Source organism: Haemaphysalis longicornis, unplaced genomic scaffold, assembly GCF_048455015.1.
Source record: "Haemaphysalis longicornis isolate Haplotype H1 unplaced genomic scaffold, Haemaphysalis longicornis Haplotype H1 scaffold_10, whole genome shotgun sequence".
NCBI classification, from domain to species: Eukaryota; Metazoa; Arthropoda; class Arachnida; order Ixodida; family Ixodidae; genus Haemaphysalis; species Haemaphysalis longicornis.
In genome coordinates, this window is record NW_027526204.1 from 29121485 (window position 1) to 29140150 (window position 18666).

The 18666-nt window shown below is 45.0% G+C and overlaps 1 protein-coding gene and 1 long non-coding RNA gene across 4 annotated transcripts in view; one reads left to right on the forward strand and one right to left on the reverse strand.

Moving 5' to 3' along the window:
• Positions 1-4510: 4510 nt before the first annotated feature.
• Positions 4511-18666, forward strand: part of LOC144158322 (uncharacterized) — a 31805-nt gene continuing 17649 nt past the window's right edge. The window contains exons 1-4 of the mRNA XM_077689144.1: positions 4511-4614; positions 6595-6640; positions 13763-14025; positions 17746-17883. Of these exons, the coding sequence (XP_077545270.1) occupies positions 4552-4614; positions 6595-6640; positions 13763-14025; positions 17746-17883 (510 nt within the window). The 5' untranslated portion in view covers positions 4511-4551. The remainder of the gene's footprint in view (positions 4615-6594; positions 6641-13762; positions 14026-17745; positions 17884-18666) is intronic.
• The window catches only part of LOC144158323 (uncharacterized), a 47939-nt gene continuing 45925 nt past the window's right edge, over positions 16653-18666 (reverse strand). The window contains exon 6 of one of the 3 annotated variants that reach the window (XR_013320015.1): positions 16653-17863. This is a non-coding gene — a long non-coding RNA (uncharacterized LOC144158323). The remainder of the gene's footprint in view (positions 17864-18666) is intronic. The other 2 variants (XR_013320013.1, XR_013320014.1) reach the window with 2 other exon arrangements.

The window sequence follows — 18666 nt, forward strand, 5'->3', positions numbered from 1 at the left end:
AAAGTTAGGCAAAACATCCCGTCTTGAGGCTAACACCCCGCTTTGAGGTCGGACGTTGTCAATGGCCACGCATTCGACAAAGTATGATTTGTCCTCATTGCGCTTCAGTTTGCGCTGGCTTGTTGCCGCCATATGACCTCGAAGGTTAATGTTTGATTTAGCGCTGGCGCGTTTGTGAGAGTTGCTGCTATTCTGGTTTTATATTACTTACCGACATAGCACATACCCGACATACTGTGTTGGACACTCTGAACCCCAAAGGATAAAATAACTAATCATGTTGCCTGAAACAGCACATAAGCCTCAGTTACCGTTGCTATATGTTCAAAAGGGAACATAACCACAGTAGTATACCAGACAACACATAATCGCAACACAAATCGTTAGGCCTCCACAACGTCCCTTTCCCGACCGCTTCCTCTGTTAGTATCGCAGAGTGTTATGTACGGCCAGATAGGATTATACAGAGGGCCGTGTAATGAACAACACTTCATAAAGAGGCATATAGCTGCTTTCTGAGCAAGTTTCGTTGTTAGCGCAGCAAAACCGTCTGTCACTTTCAGGGTGCATTCAGTATTCTGTTAGTACATCGGCAAATATTGCAAATGTAGATATTGACACACTTGGTGAAGACGTTTTCGGGCAGCCACTTGTGTTCTCTGGTTGATAATTCACTTCTGCAGCGGTTGACACGCAACAGAAGAAGGACACGGCTTGCGTAAGCGATAGCATGGCCTTATGATAAGCGTTACGTCTGCGGATCTTGCGTCATCCAGCGGTACCCGCGACTGTACGTACACTGACCATTCCACGGTTTGTAATGTTGATAGGCTCCATGTAGGGACATGAAGTAGAGGCATGATGAATCATGACACTTCGACGAGAGAGGTCGTCAACCTATACTCATCAGAAAAAGTACTCACTGTAGTCGTTGTATTTCAGGTGATGGCTGCTGACTGAGGTCTTAAGGCCTATATGCGTTATGTTGGCCTAAGCTGAGGCGGAAACTGGAAACGTACTGCCTTCATTGTGACAAAGTGAAACTATTCACAGAGGACACCTTACCCCCTTTGAGCCTTGTACTACTCTCTTTAGTGAGAATGCGTGCCGCTATCACACGGCGTTGTGTTGATGGTGAAGCCAAAGTTTTCCGATTTTGACACGCTGCAATGCAGGCCGTAAACGGTTCCATAAACTGCCCCATGTACTCTCTGATTAGGCTTGACGTTCATTTCTGATTACAGCTGGATGGATTCTTTGGCACCGGGCAACGTTGTGTCAGGTGTTTTCGGGTTCTTTTCCGCAGCAAAAATATAGATATTTTCTTCTTGCGAGTACTTGCACATAAAATTATTTGACCTCAACCAAACCCTCCGGACAAACAAAAAGCAGCCAGCTGCATTAGGTGTACCAAATAAAATTTCTTTTCTCATTTTTGTTTGCTTGCTCCGTAGACCACTGTTGACATCTTTTATTAATTTCTGCCAATCCAACCATCTCCGTGTGTTCACTGTCTTTTGACGACCACTGAAGTTCTGATTTCACCACAATTTCTCCTCATCTTGTCAGGTTTCTTGTTCAATCCCACGATTCAGTGTTTATGATTTATTGCTACATTGGCTAAATGGATGTTAGCCTGCGTTTAGAAGGCATTCAAGCTTTCATGGACCCTTCATTGGAACAACAAAGGACGCAGGAGGGTGATTTTTATTGCACCAGCATAGCATCGGGAGGACCCTTGCCAGGCTTCCCCTATGCACACTTCGTTGAACAAACAATGCTGTCAGATGAATAATATCAGCCAACAGGAAGGCCCAGCATAAAAATTGCACCTGGCCACCACATGAGGCCTCCGTAGCCGGTAGTCGTAGAAGAGAAAATTTCGAGCAAACTGCAAGAGCGTTACCTCACCTACACCTATGCAAATTACCATTCTTACAATAAAAGTTGGAGTAAGGCCAACAAAAATTTCTTAGCCATTATACGTTGTGAAGGTAGGTGACCCGCAAAGCTTCCAATTACACGCCATAGCGGTGACACAGAATCTGTGTGAAATGTATGAAGAGGAGGAAAAAACGCCTATTGCTCTCATTGAACTGGAAGAAAAGAGCGCGGGATGATTGTCGGTCATCCATAGTGGGTGACGGCCCCAGTCCGAGATGCCATGGCCAGCTGCAGCTCGAATGGCCCTGGTCACCAGGCCACGCTGGTTTTCCAGGACATCGCTTGTCAGCCGCACCTCCCACGGCTCCGGTGTCAGTGCGATGACTTCAGGTAGTTCGGTGACGCCTTTATATTCCCACACCATGTGGTACAGGGTGTTGGGCGTCCCAGAGCAGAAGGTTATTTCTTAGCTGAAGAACGTGAGGTGTATATTGGACACCTGTGTGGCATGTGGAAATGAATTTGTCTTCAGCCTCCGGAATTGTGGCCTCTTCTATGGTTAGCTTCCGGTGGGGCGGTGGGTACCGTCTTCTTGATATCCTGTAGTGCTTTAATATGTCTCTGCTGCGCTTGGGGGTAGACGGGTGGCTGTGGGCAGACTGGTAAGTGCCTATGACGGTTGAAGCCCAATGTGAGTGGCCGCGGGCGGCGGTATTTGCTGCTTCATTATCCTCTAAGGACTCGTGACCTGGTGACCAAATGATATAAATGTACAGTGATGTTTTCCGTGATTTTAAAGCCTTATGCACTAGATCAAGTGCCATCGCTGAGATACGGCCGTTTTTAAAATTACGGCAGGGCGCTTGCGAGTCGGTGATGATGGTCACCCGGCCTTGGGTATCTGGTACTGTGGTGGTGGCAAGCACGACTGCTGCCTCCTCCGCAGAATCGGTGTCATCTGTATTGACCGTTGCTGAGCACAAGTCAACTCCTTTACTGTTTGCCACACTAACCGCGTACGCCCACTTGTTTCGTGCAGGGTACCTCGCAGCGTCGACATATCTTGTTGAGCTGTCCTTGCTGTAGGCTTTTCGCAAGGCCTTGACCCTGGCTTCCCTTCGCCGCTTGTGTTAAATCGGGCACGTGTTGCGTGGGACGTTTTCAACCATTATGTATTCCCTCAAGGCATGGGGGATGCGTCAGTTTTGGTTTTGGAGCCCCCCGCTTTGCTCGTAACCGAGGCGGTACAAGGTAGAGAAAATATGTTTTTCTGGGGCACTGATTGGTATCATCCCTAAGAAAAACACGTACACGCGCACAAAATTACTTTGACTCTACTGATCTAGTAAATTATGCTTCTGATAAGTAATTTACGTAAGATGCACTAGCAAAAGATTGAGGCTTAGAATATCTGTCGACCACCGTAAGACTTTTGTGGTGACGGCGTTCTAACAGAACAAATCTCTTGATGTTCGTGTTCCAACACTCAAGCTATAAAACACCTCGCACTTCAAGAAGCACGTGGAGTGTCTGCCATTTTGCTATTCATAGTTATAAAAATACCTGAAGCCCTAGCCATATATGTTTTGCTTACAACTGTACACACAAACACTACTTGCTACTTGTGGACATATGTCTGCTTATTCACGTTTAGAATTATCGCCAAAATTAGGGTTTGTTGGATGGATTGGTAGATTCATCGACTGTGGCCTAAAGCAGAAAGTTTATGCCTACATAGGAGCTGGTGATCCAACAATCTTCCGTTGGCAAGCTCAGGTATTTTAAATTTATATTTCATTTTCCCCATGTGCAAGATACCCTTTTCGATACTCTGGAACGTTCCATGCAACTGTACTGAAGAACTGCTTATACTCCCAAAGTGTACACACTGAGACTCGATTACAGTGCAGGCAATTGGGGCACCACAAACACTGCTGCATTTCGTCTGCAACTCAAGGGCAGAACAATATTTTTCTCTCAGATGAATGGTTCGGACGTTAACAAATCACCAATTATAAGCCTTAAGCAACCAAGTGAGCAACATCATTTTTTATGTTAGACTATGCAGGGCTAGTACTCATTTAGACATTAGACACCAACGCGAAAAATTTTCCACGCTCTGCTTACGAGTAACAGTGTCGACGTCATTTTCTCAGTACACAGGTATCTTCAGAGGTACTGACGAAGCTGTTGCGAGAATTTTGAGCAGAACAAAACAAAGGACAGGCAGCTTTTTCGACGGAAAATTCTAGTCGTGGTACAATGAAATACAATGCAACCGAAATAGAGTTATGGCCGAAAACAAGTGCCCCTGCGTGCTCACCACCAAAGCTACACTGCAGAACAATGCCGCCGATGGCGTCCCGATCAGTGGACTCCCGTGAGAAACTCGATTGTTTGAAGCGCGCTATTTCACTACCATATTTTGATTTGTTTTGACAACCACATCGCCAAACCATACGTAGGAGTAACGTGTACTGAATTATTCATTCCGCGTAAAAAGCCCTCGTGAATGAATGAAACGAACGAAAGGTGGGGCTACGTTGAAAGTGTAGCCACCTTGCTTTGAATATTTTCAGTTTATGGTGCTGAGCACCTGCCCCTTTAAAACATCTGAGATCGACAGCTGAACGTACAGTGTGTCGCAAGAGGTACCAAGGAGGCTTCATGAGGCTTCTCGCGCCTTGCTTCATCCTCTTTTTCGCAACAGTGGTGTATTGTAAGAATTGGGTAAGTTTAATGAACTACAGTCGACCAGCAATTTTGCAATGTTCTTACTGTATGTGCTGGGGCAGTGAATGAGATGACGCAAATTTACTAAAGTAGACAAATTTTGAATATTCTGCGGAAACGGGCTTTGTTAGGAGTTTCATAATGCTTACCCCAAACAAAATGATTGTAAATAAGCAAAGTAGGAGCAGAACTAAGTAATTCAAAGCATATATGCTCAGAGAACAACGCGCAAATTGCACTACTTCGAGTAGTGCCGTAATTATTTTAAACTGATTTTACATTAGGTAAGCTTGTAGGCTTCATTAAATATGTTGAACATTTTAGGCCTTGGGACTGAAATTCTGACAATGCTTTTCTGAAGTATTGAAAATTGAGAAATTACTTTCTTAAGAGTTCTCTGCCGTGAGAAACAGCTGAAGAATTTTGATTGTTGCGCAAAGAACACCGCAAAGTGTTGGGGGTACAAAAGGGTCATTACGAAATAAACTATCCTCCTCTCTAAAATGAAGGCAGCCAGAAACGCGTCTTTTAACTCGCTGAATTCTAAGGCACAAGGTCTCTTCTGTTCAGAGGTTCCTTTATGCTTTCCCATGCTATGCTTAGATTTCGTATATTATGCTTTCGTAAACCATCAGTCTTCAAACACCATACCTTAGCTTTTTGGGTCCACAGTTTTGCCGCACACTTTTGTGTGTACTTTTTGACATTTTCTGTGTATAGACAGTTGTGCGCCGGATTACACAACCGTACAAGAGAATTCCAGCATAAGTTCACTATAAATTTGGGATGAGATTGGAATATCCATTTGTTTTCCTGAATTGTTGGTGTTTGCCAAAGTTTTTTCGCTTCTAGTTACGACACAGATTGCTTTCGATTTTAAATTGGCTACTTGCTCCTTGCTCCCACAATATACCCTTGAACAGTTATTGATGAATTATCCGTGTACATTTTCTCTTTATAGAAGACAATGTTTTTCATCAAGCAGTGCTTGTTAGTTGAGATCTCATAAACATGAGAAAATTTTATTGAGCCGCTGTATGGCCTACTGTCAGAGTACCGCATGAATGCTGCTTACATGCGCATCGTCAAAATTGGAACGCAAAACAAGCGGTGTAAAAACGGAGATATTCCGTTCTTTCATTTCCCGGCTCTGAAATACTGTCTCGGAACATTTTGTTTCTCTTCAACAAATCGTAAAATATTTTGGAATGACATTCTCCGACACAATTTTAAAGTGCGAGAAAAGCAACAAATCTGACTGTTACGAACTGGGCTCCACTACACATTCGGTGTCAGGTTTAATATTCCTTGAAACCTGTCGGTCAGCTTACTCCCCCTGGGTAAATCCATCAGCTGGAGTAAGGTCCGGGAAGGGGAAATTTGACGTGCACCTTAATTGCAGCCGTACGGCTGCGAAGAAAACCCATAAACATTTTTGGGAAACTTCGTAGTTGGAAAAAAACTTCTGAATCAGCAAGATTTTTTTTCATGTGCTATGTTTTTGACCAAGCTGCAAAGCTTTCTTTTCCAATGAAGCTGGACTCAGCTGCAAATTGGGGGGTTGCTAAATTTTTCCTCAGACAAACCTGTTGTCGGCAGGACAATTAGGGAAACGCGTATCCTCAGTCTCATCATGGACCATCACTTAAGCATCCAGCCAAGCGACAAACAATAGATCGTTTAGTGTATCTTATCGTAATTTTTGCCTGTGCGCTAGTCCCCCAAGCGCGTGCGTTACTCTGCCAACGAATGTATGTGTTGCACCTTCGTATCACGAAATGTCGCGGCGAACTGTTTTCAACGTTTCGGCGCTGACTTATACAGTAGAGGTAATAAAAGATGCGACCATGCGACGAGTGCGTAATGACTCCCGAACGCCCGCAACGATGCTCCGAAACCGCATAGAAAACGGCGGCAATGTTCTGCCTCTTATTGTGCTTTATGTTTCTCTTTACGTCTGCGAACACGGAACTGCAGCGCGAGAACGAAGACAGAGAATGCTGCCCCTGTCAAGATAGCGAGGGTAAGTCATACGTTCTCATTTTCGGGGATTTTCACAGCGAGGACAACCACGTTATAATTTCCAGTTGCTAATTGCTGGGAATTGGGAACCGAAGGTTTTTTTAGATCCTCATGCGGAGGGCGTATATTTATTAGACATGTAGATGAATGCTGAGCCAAGACACCTGTGTACTCCCACACCTTGAACCTGTGTTATGTTGGTGCCCCAGGCGAGCTAAGCACCATCGATTTGATTGTTAACTGAGGAACCACGCAGCCCTGTCTTGAAACTCTTTCGTGTATATTTTTGGCAAAAACACTGCCAAGTAATGTGCAATTTTTAAGTTTGTACTGCAGGGACATGTGTTCCAACGGGTCAGTTTCTATTCAACTTTTACCAGATAATCAAAGTCCAACTATTTTATTCGTTATGAGATGACATGGTCACGTTAACTTTGGTGTAACACTCTTCTTTAGGGCACGCCGCTAAAAAGTAGGTTTGTGCGTTCTTCAGAACGAAAGCACCGGAAGAAATTGCGGAAAGGGCAAGGAAGCTATATGGAACTGAAATGAATTTTTTTGGGTGTGAAACAAGCCATTTCGGCCAAAATTGATGTTGAACCCAAAACTTCAATCCCACGCTAATTCGAAAAAGTACACATATTTGCTGATGCAAAGAAAATATTCAAATAAAATTAGTCATCCTCCCATATAACAAGGATGTCTTGCGAAGCTGAACGCAGTTCACGGATTGCACGGAACAAAGCACGTTTGTTTGCAATTTCCGAGTCAGTACATTTCCTCGTGGAAATGTACTGACATGGGGCCACATGGGGCCGTCTTCCTTCGCGCGTCGTAGGAATGTTACTGTTTCCTCGCGCACTGAGGATACTGGACAAATCGCATTATGCTGTTTTACGTCCACGTTGAAAGCGCCCACAGCACAACGGACATGTAGTCAGTGAGGATAGCATACCTATAGCTGCGGGGGCACGACCCACCCCTTTCCTCGTCTCCCCGTCCGAGCAGGCAAAGCCGGCAATCGGTTATGTGCGCTTGCATGGACCTGAAAATAACCTACGAAAATGTCTCTCTCAAAGCTCTTCAAAATGGAAAAGAAATACCGGCTCACGTCAGCGTTCCATTCAAGCAAGACTGGGAGGTACTCGCAGCTTCTTGAAGAACTGAAACATCCGGTGGCAATAGTGGCAGCGGCTTTCCGTTTTTTTGCGCCCATTCGCGCTTCTGGTCGGGCCGAGGTTCTTTCAATTCCCGCCATTCTTCCTCCGAGCGAAGCACATGAGTCCGTACAGTAGCGTTTTAAAACGTGGGAGAACTCGAGCGTTTTTCCATCTGACAAACAAGTCGCCGTCCATCAGCCGCCGGCGTCGTAGGCATCTTATTGTCTGTGTCCGACACCAACCCTAACCCAAACCACATGGTGAACAGCTGACAGGTCTGTAAGAGCCGTGACACTTCCACACTTAAATCTCCCACCAGCTCAAAAGGCACCTCATCGGTACCGGCGTAACACCTAACTATGCGTGCACGCTTCTTCGATCCACTCCCCACCTAAGCAGGCATTAGCCGGTTTCAGGTAACGGCCGGGTGCTTAGGCGTGAAATACACCTGCGAAAATGTCACTCGGAAAGCTTTTCAAGCTCCAAAAAAGTTCGGTGGTTACGTCGCCAATTTAAGCAGGCAAGGTGCTCCTCTCCGGGAAAAATTCAGAGCTACTCGACTAGGCGGAATTTGAAACGGCTACGGTGGTGGCTACATGTTCGGCCGCAGCGACGTTTCCCACGTTTTTAGGCCATTTGAGGCTTATGTTGATTCTCCACAATCACCTGATCACGAAGCCTACTGCCGTCATCAGCCTATTGCGCATCTTTTAAAAGAGGCATTGGTTGTGGTGAGGGGATTAACAGTGTTGCAAGAGGCGTCGACGGTGGCTAGGAGTCACGCCAGAGCGGCGCTGAGTAATGCGGCTTTTACCGGAATAAAAATTCGAGGGGTGTGGGGGGGGGGCGGTAGATTTGTACTGCTTTTCTATAAAGACAGCGCAAAAGGCAGGACCAAGAAAGAATAAACACAGGAACATTCCACGAGTTAGAATAAAATATTTGAATGTAGTCTGATTCAGTAAATCTGGAAGAATATACACAATTATCCGCAGAGGTGTTTGTACGGTTGTGGAAACGACGCAATATTGAGATATTACAGTTTATTATGGGGTTCGATCAGATTGTCGATTTGCTAACGATAAAATATATTTTGAGTTGTCTGAGCCTAGTAGAGCACATCTATCGAATATGCAGTTTATAAGCAGGTCCTGAACGTTACATGGACAAACCCTTCAAATTAAAGACGCAGAGTCCTTTCAGAACAGTTCTTTCCCTGGCAGAAGCAGAGGACAGTGCTCCGTAGTGTGCAGCAGCTGGTTCATGACGTAAACATGAATTGTTACATAAAAATTCGCCCAACGCATATTACGCATAAGCAAGAACACCACAGCTATGCTTGGAGTGGCCGTGATTAAAAATGTGGATTAGGTATTTATATTTGACGAGAAAAACGCCTTGTGATTTGGCTGAAACTACAAGTTCACTTTTGGGCGCATGTAAGAAGATATCGGGCGGTTGGCAGATATGCATGTTTCTGGTTTCGAATAGTAGCCCTCTTGAATTTTACTCTCATTCCTGAACCGTTATCCACAGACCACTTGTGTATTTTGTCCACCATTTTATTGGTGGGTACTGCCATGTGCGCGAATGAAATAAAAACACGTGAGGGACATCATCAGGCTGCATTAGGTGTTGGCTTCTTGAGTCAAATTTCCGATTGTCATCCATATTGGACAAAAACTAGGGACCATAAATGCTACCATGTGGGTCGCTAAGTTCATTTCTCTGATCTTACAGCGGACGTCTTTCACCTAAACGAAATGGCGTCTATATATAAAAAAACGAATTTATAGGATGAAGAGCTGCGCCGCAAACACAATGAAAATTAATTTTTCTAGCTTTATTTGTAAACTATTCGGCCGAAGGCTTCGCTTACTTAAGTTAAGATTATTTGTTCAAGCTGTGGTTCCTCATTATTTTACGTAATAAGCTTTTGTTCTCAAATGAAAAGGGGTGTTGAACTTTGTTGAGCGATAAAAAACGCAACTTGCAATTCGTAACTACATCCATAAGCATAAAGGAGGTGCCAAATCGATCAACGCAATCAACCAGCCTAGTGTCACTAGATAAGGATACGGAGTATTGGCAGTCTTTTCTCCTATTGCTCCGTACAGCCGCCATTCACATTGGTGAGTTCGCATCCCGTGACACTTGTTTACATTGTGACGGTTCATTGGCGCCACCATTATCCTGCTTGAGCATTTTAAATCTGCACACTTTGGTAAACCTTGTCCTCCACGTGCTGCGGCTTTGCTCGACTGAAGCAGTTCTTAACGAGAATCAAAGATAGCGCGTGTAGCAATATTTCAGTAGCATAAGTGCGTACGAAATTGCCGTTTTGCTGCTTCTTTGGCAGAGTTGGTAAAAAACTATCTCGTAAAAGTTTGCGGCGAGGCCGTACCAGGGTCAATCTCGCAACACTGATAAACCCCAAAATGGCCGCCATAGCTCACTTGGGTGTCTCAGTGCCGCTTCTCTTATGCCTTATCTAGTGACACGAACCGGCCTTCACTACTAGAGAACCAGTCATTTCCTGCCAATGTTGTACGGAACGGCGTTACAAGGAACGTCGTTCCTGGAACTAGTTCCTTTTTGGAGGAACGGAGGAACGCCACCGTTCCATTAAGGGTCCGTGGAACTGTAACGGTAACTCGTTACGTTTTTGAAGGAACGGCAGGAACGCCATCGCTAGGATTTGGCTGTTTTTGATTCCAAGGCTTGAGTACAAAAATCCACAAGTCGCTACTGCGTTGGTCTTCCTATAATCTTGTCAATTTGTCAGCCCTTCAGCCGTAAGTGCTTCCTCGAAGGTCAAAGGCAGAAGAATAACAACGCAGCAGGCCGCAGCTTGTGGTTGCTTTTTATGCTGGTTGAACTTACGCGGCGTTCGACGGCTGAATGGCGTATCCGCGAGAATGCTTTTCACCTTTCGTCGTTTGCTTGGGGAGGGCCGGACGCGCGTCTGGCCGATAGAATTGGTCCCTGGCGGGGAAAGATTGTCTAATACGGGATCCGGAGATTTCGGTGTAGGACATTTAGGTGCAGGACGTTTCGGTGCGGACATTTCTGTGCACGGACATTTTGGTGCACGACGTCTTGGCCCAGACATTTAGTCACGGCATGTCACAGGCAGTCCTTGAACATTTTAGCTTTATTATTGTAATTTCGTGACTTGATATGATTTTACGTTCGAGACTTGTGCTTGTGGCGCCGAGTGTGGAAACGAACGCTAAACCCTGGCGCAGCATTGCCACGTAAAACCCAATTTATGTAGTAGGTGGTAATCATTAACGTTGTTAATTTGCATCCGTTCAACCTTTTTTTTAACATTCATGTGAACAACCCAACTAATTTAAGTGTTACCAAAGCGCTTTGCTTTCACTTCACCCAACGGTGCAAGACGCTGCTGCTTTTAGTCCATCCTCTTTGCCCCCCCCCCCCTCCCATTGCAAAACATCCGCAAAAAAAACAGGAAAACAAGGTAGATTAAGCGCGTGTGCATTCCGTTTTAACTATTTTCTCAATCAATCTCGTATTTGTTGCATTCGGTTTCGGTTCTACTTCAAACTAACCAATCAATTATCACACTTACGGTGGCATTACTTAGGGGAGAGAAATGGAAGGCTGAGCCACTAGGTGGTGTTGGCTGAGCCCCGCCGGCTACCAGCCCCCTTGGTAGAGAGAGACGGGTGTCACTTGTGGTTCACCATTGCGTCAACTCGACTTCGAAAACTTGAAGACGACTGTTGCCGCTCTCGCAACACTATACTATTCAATTTTTTGCTCCTTATAATGGGAGAAAACAATGTATGCCTGGGGTGTCCATTATATGCGCGACTTGAGGAGTTAATTCCCAATGGGGAGACTGAAGGCGAAGAAAGAGCGATTCGTTGAGTGGGGGCGCCATCGGTATGACCACGACGCGCGGAAGGACGTAGCCAGCAAACGATAGTGGCCATTGTGTTTTCAGCGGCTTGTTGGGTGGCTTTTTGTTGCACAGTATATAGGTTTCGGGAGCTCCTGGTGAATGTAAAGCTTTTTCCTGTATCACTGCGGGGAGGCTTCGGAGACCGTGAACTCCACCACGCCTGTAGGATTTTCCGGGGAAACCGAAAATAATATGACTGAAAACGAAATCTCGTCGAGATTCGAACTTGCAGGCAGGGAAGGGGGGGGGGGGGGGGCGATAGGACAAGGAATTAAAATGTGGTGAATGTAGGCATGTTAACATAAAACGAAGGTTGGTTTTCCCGAACAGGATGGGTGCAATTGGTATGCACAACCCGTACGCGCCTAATCAACATTTAGGGCATTAGAAGCTGCGGCTGTTTTAAAAAGGCCCGTTCTTCCTCCACGACAATATCCTAGACCAGTGTTCGCAAATTCATTTTAGCAAGGCAGCCCAGCCTACGTAATACCAGAGTCCTGTAAAGCATTGAAGGACTCTGGTAATACACTTCATGAGGTTTTCTGCATTCTGGGGGGCTATCTAATGTTTGTTACGTTTTAGATATTGCGGCTGTGCATGTAATTTATGTAAATTGAGGTTGTGTAATTTAAAAAAAAAGACACCGGACCATCGTAAACACCGGTTAATTGTCTTAGCTAAAAAAGAGCGAATATAAATTAACGACCTCTCGTAAATGAAAAAAAAAACGTGTGCTTAAGAATTAAATCGGCTGCATAACAGGTGTCCCCAGGAATAGGTATTAAAGAAAAATATACAAATGTACAATTAAAAAAAATCAAAAAATAATTTCACTGCTCCAGATTGTTGTCCATAAGCCTGGTTAAGCGGAAATAAAAATATAACGGCTGTCGTAAACAGGCAAGCACCGGATAATTTGGTCGCAGAAAAGTTTGCGCACCGAAATGTTCGTACACCGAAATGTCCATGCACCGAAACGCCCGTACAGCCATATGTCCGTACACCGAAATTTCCGCACCGAAACATTCTGCACCGAAATGTCCTGGAGCCGTCTGAAGTTTGTAGGGTGCTGTTTGAAAAAAATCGCCTAGGAGATTCTTTTTTGATTATTTTTATCTCAAGATAATATGCTGCCGGCGGTGTTAATATTCATATAGCATAGGTAGTTCTATGTGAGTTTTACATTTCTCACCTAATTTTGCTCCAGGATTATCCGACACTATATTTTAATTTAAAAACCTAATTGTAACGCTAATGTAACGACACGTTCCAATTTTCGACGTGGAACTGGAACGCGTTCCTTTCGCAATAAAGGAACATGTAACGGGAACTCGTTTCAAAATTAGGAAGGAACGAGAAACGAGCTTTCGTTTCTATTTTAGAGGAACGTGTACAACATTGTTTCCTGCCAAAGCGGCAAATGGTTGGCGATGCTGAGGTACAGAGGAATTGGTAAGCCGCGAGGCACTATTTTTGGTGGCGGTGGCACTTCACGGATGCAATATATTTATAAGAACAGTATTATGTCCGCACTACTTTATTTGTGGCATTCTCCAGAATACAAACCAAACGCCAACGTTAAAGTTGCTTTAACGCAAGTAAGGAATGTTTCAGGCTGAATGCTGTCGCATTTTACATTTGGTAGTCAGTATGTTTGAGGAATCTTTATTTTCACGCGTTAAGACCCAATTGCCCTCGCTGCATGTGTTGCGTGTTTAAGTGAAGTGTGTCAGGCGGAAGACTCACTTTGATATTTTGACTGGCACTCCCTCAACTGCCCGCAAATGTTGTGCCAAACTAGCATCCACCCAACGTTCCAACAATCTGTATCGGGTGCAGTGAAAATAGTAGCCTATTTTAAGAACTTTTCAACACTTTTTGTTTTTATTCTCTGCAATCATGCATTTTCAGATATTCTTCGCCACTGATCTCGTAATATTCCAACGCAACCATGTAACTGTACTGTCGCAAACTACAGGAAAATTGGCTCAACTTTGGATTGAACATGCTAACGAAATTGTTTTCACCACAGCTCCCAGTAAGAAAGACACCCCACCGGACAACGAGAGCGAGAAGCCGGCAGGGCGTGGTGGAGGTGGCGGTAGTGGAAGCGAGGAGGAGGAAGGCGGCGAAGGCGGCCGAGTTCGGAGAAGTGGTGGACAAAGGAGAGGTCGGGGCGGTGGCAGTGAAGAGGAAGATGGGAGACGACGTGGAGGCAAAAGAAGAGGCGGTGGAGGTGAAGGCGGAGGTGAAGGAGAGGGAAGCCGCGGTGTCGGTTACGAGTATCGTGAAGGGGTGAGTGCTGCATTAAAACTTTCAAGGTTCTCGGGCACCAACACGATGAAGTACGCATGCGACTTGTGCCTTTTTCTTCGTGATTCTTGCGAGTGCTCAGTTTAAACTCCTTGAGTGAAGCAGTCTCTATGTCTTCCATAAAACTGATCTTAACATCAAATCAGTGATACCCGCTTCTTCACTCATTTAAGCGGCAAAGGCAGTATTAAAATAATAGAACCGAAGTATGTGAACTACCCGAAGATGTTCGAATTTAGGGTGATTGAAGCGAAATAAGTAAGAAATTTAGCGCGTTTCAAACGTTAACCGAGGGGAATTTGTAGTCCTACATCAGCACCTTCATGAAATCTCCGTAAAAAATGAAAATTTTGATTTCGTGGATTTCGCGGGTACATTTGCTTGCTTGTGTTTGGAGCAATATTAACTGTATCTCCTGGTATTTTTTTGGCCCCTCTGGACATCGTTGTGTAAGCCTCCTAACAATACTTGGGACCATGATAAAGCAAGAATAGTCGTATGCACGCAAAAAGACATTGCCGCATCTACTCAAATGCGCGTTTTGTTTTGTGTCGACTTCATTTCTCAGCGCCGTACCAAGGTGATGCACTCCCATCGGCCCAGCACCCACGCGACGCCATTAAAATTGGCCGACTCGAAATGCACGTCTTCCATCGTTGGCATGGAGTGTATTTTAAGCGGTATCTAATAACCTGATTTTCACGGTTAATACCACAACGCGAGGAAGCAGTAGAAAGCGATCGTTATGGCGGTAGCAGAGGAGAACTAAATTCGAAAATTTACTTGATCAAATCTACTGTACTTGCGTTTTTTGTGCTCTATATTTCTTTTGTTGTGATGCAATGTGCATACTTTAAAAGGAAAAACTCTTGTATGTGTGTCCTACTTGGTGCCATAACATATTGGTATGGCCGGTACCTTTCGCAGCAAATTGCATAGGCCGCCGCTGATTATCACAACCACTTCGACTGGTTGCTCGTGCATCGATCTTATTCATAACGAGAGGACGTTTTCGCATTCTTTGCATCCAATGTTACCCCTGTGAAGGGCGACGGAGAGCTACGATACGAGGAAAGGCTTGGTTTGGACAGCTAACCGTTCCTCGAAGCAAAATAAAAAAATAGGGAGAAGAGGCCGACCTTGTCGGCATAAGTCTTGCACGCAGTCGAAGACCGCCCTTTGCACAAAGTGGCTAACGAACCTGTTCAGGGGGCGCTGTGAAAGTGTAAACTGCGGCAAACACCAAACCAATACGGTTCTGTTGATGTCGACTATTTCCGGTGGCAACACAGCTTGTGCGCGCCACCAGGTAATCACAGCAGCAGCGTCGCCGAAGACCAGGAAGCACTGTTTTTAAAGGTCAGGGCTCCCACGGACTCCCAGCGTTCAGCCGGGAATCCTCGCAGCTGACCCATCAGTTGCTGCTTTCTCTCTCAAATTATAGTTGTACTGCGGCTCTGCGTTTTTATAGGATTTTTGACAGATAAGCAATACGAGCTACGTTGCGGCCATGCCAAGCCTGTTTATTCAATTAGTGAGATACACGCTTGTGTTGATGTTGTACGCCATTACTTACGAATTTTCAATATACCATTTGTGACATCACAAGCTGTGGCGCTTTATGGACAGATCTTACCTGAACAGCTTGATTTTGAGCATGAATGTGCCACCGCAGGGTTCTAACGACGCTGCAGTGAACATTCCAACATTCGCATAGTTTTCATCTCGTTATGTCGACAGCGAACATAGCACAGCTGATTATTAGCACAGTATAGAAATAGTCAGATACTTGCAAATTCATTCATGCTTCTGCTTCTATTCAGGTTTTCTCTGGCATAAAAGAAAATGTTTGCTGATGTTCTCTTTATTGATTGCCAATTCCTTGCAAACCGACAACGGCTTGTTTTGTTGCTCATGCACAGTTTGTGGTTTCCGCTCGCTCCACTCTGCCCGATCGTCAGTGACATGTCGGCGCGTCTAGAGCGAAGACATTAAATCGGCAGTGTTCAGATTTTTTGTGGCGCGTTCTTTACGGAAGGATACAAGCACAGTGTTTCTCTTTGTTGTACATTTTTAGCGGCGTTCACTTTCCCTTGAGCGGCACGTGTAGCAGCGCGTTTCTTTGTCTACGCTCCGCCGTACGCTCGAAGGTATCCCCCGCATCCACCCTCCCGGTTCCCGCGGAATTCTTCCCCCATCACTAGCTAACCTCTGCAAACCGGCAGGCAACAGGGGAACTTTCACCAACGACACAATATTTCTGAGCGGAAGCGAAAGTCACCTCTTTTCTAGCGGGGTACACACGCAGGTGTATGCCGACTGATTACAGTAATCCCTCGTTGTAACAAAATCGCTTTATTCGAAATTCCGCTTTTTTCAAAGTTTCTTCTCGTGGCAACCCAACCCAGGCATTTTAGGTCGCATTACTCGAAGGGCACGAAGAAATCGACTCGCTTAGGGCGAAGTGGCGAGTTGAGTCGTGCGGAGCGGCGGCGTCCAATCGGCTAGTCAGGCGGTCAACACGGCGGGTCAACGCAAGCTGGCCTTTCCCCGGCGATATTCTCGAGCCGGTCATGCTCGATTCGCGCCATCCGACTTTAGACAAAAATGCCAAATGCACGGCAGGGTCACTGAATTTTGCTATTAGATATCCGTCAATCGCGTGGACGCGACGGTGCGCGAACACTTACACTCGAAGCGTAAAATAACCACTGTTCTCGACAGCGGGGCGCCGAAACACTTTTGTTTTGCAAAATTTACGGCTGCACACCTCGGGAAAAACATTTCCAGTGATCATGTGAAACCCTTGTGCAAAACTGGCAAGTTTCATAATTGCGCTGCGTACCCACAAAGAGCGGTTAATCATTGCTTTTGGAGCTCAACAAAAACAACCTGGTGCTCGAACCACGGAATTTGCGCCGCCCTCCGGCGCGAAACTCTCGTAGCGTTTTGTTACGCCCGAATCAGCACCTCCCCTATAAAAGTGGCCGCTGCCTTCACGTCCTCATTCGCTGTGCAGTCTGCGAGGGGTTCGGATGGCAGTCACTGCTTGGTAAAATTTTAGAAGGGGTTGCTCGGGCCCTGCAAGAACATGAAACAGCCCAAGCTCACTGCCTTTTTTGCACCTTAATTAAGTTTTGCTTCACTGAATACATTGTGTTTTGATTCCTCCTTGTTGTGGCGAAATTAAAGCTTAACTACCTTAGCATTTCTCGAGTGGTCGCTTATATCGAAATACCGCTTATAACAAAATTTTATGCCATCCCACTCACTTCGTTATAACGAGTGATTACTGTATGAGCTTGCAGCCTGGTGGTGTCGTACATTGTGCTGATTTTTTGATGTTGTGTTTGTTATGCTAAAAACAACTGTAAGGTCGTAATATTTCATTCGAATCCTCTGCTCTGTCAGGTAGTCGCAAAACAAATTATGCCGTCCGATTAGCACGCAACAGAGAAGCTTTTTTACCAGCCAGCACTCTTCAATTTCGTGTCAATAAAGCCGCTAATGGTCATCGCATCTAATAAGTCGATTAAATTTGGAAACCTTAATAGACGTTTGCGCTCGTAATACAGAAGTTTGCTCACCATACAGAAAACGTATTCCTCGACAAGCTTGGGGACTGTAGACCCATTACATGTGCGTAGCAAGATATTTTGCGGTGCTTGTTTCTATTACTTTGTTTTTCTTCCGGACACGCAGGTGATCAGGGGCATCGAGCCAAAAGACTTCAATGGTGACTTCACCCCTGCCATGCGGAGGCTTCAAAGAGAAATTGTCAACCGTCACAACAAGTGGAGGCGGTTGCACGGTGTTCCACCTGTAAGGAACAGTGAAAAGGTAAGGTGCCTTTGACCGGCACAGTGATTTATATTTTTCTTACGCTAAAAATTGTATTGGAGTGTTGTCATTGTAGGGGAATTTCCTAAAAGGGTGTACGAGGTGTAGAAACAAAGGTTCCTAAATGATAATAATATACGACAACGTAGACATAATAAAGTACTACTACGGCGAAGTAATTTACGGCTACTGCAGAATAGCAGCGGTGAGGGCACTCGCTGCCAAAACGTATGTTACTAAACATATGAAAAGACTGGGTCCTTCTACTCACTACGAAAAACAACTATCGCTGCCCAGTGTCGGGAAGGTGCCAACCACGTTCTTTTCACTCTGCTGCAGGCTTACTATTGGTGTTTCAATGAGTCATCGCTTCAAAAACCTTATACTATTTTACTCAGATTCAAGTTTAAGCTTGTAAATGGCTGCGTTACAAGACTGGTACTTAGGCTGCATCCAAATCTTCTGCGTAACAATCGCATATTTGGTTTTCTACACATATTACGCTGATCTTGCGCTACGCAAGATCAGCACCATGTAAGGTTTTTCAGAATGTAAGTTCTTTCAGCTGTTCTACCATTAAATAGTCTAATTGAGTGTGTGGGCAATAGCTAAATGGTAACCCAACCTGCAAAATACTTAAAATGTAGAGTTGCTTTAATATATCACCCGAACAAAGCTGCCGTCACTCGCTAGGTGATGAAAAGCGTTCATTTAAATGATATATGTAATTGTAATTTGAGGAGAAGAGGTAAACCATTAGAGATTGCAAAAAATGGATTGTAT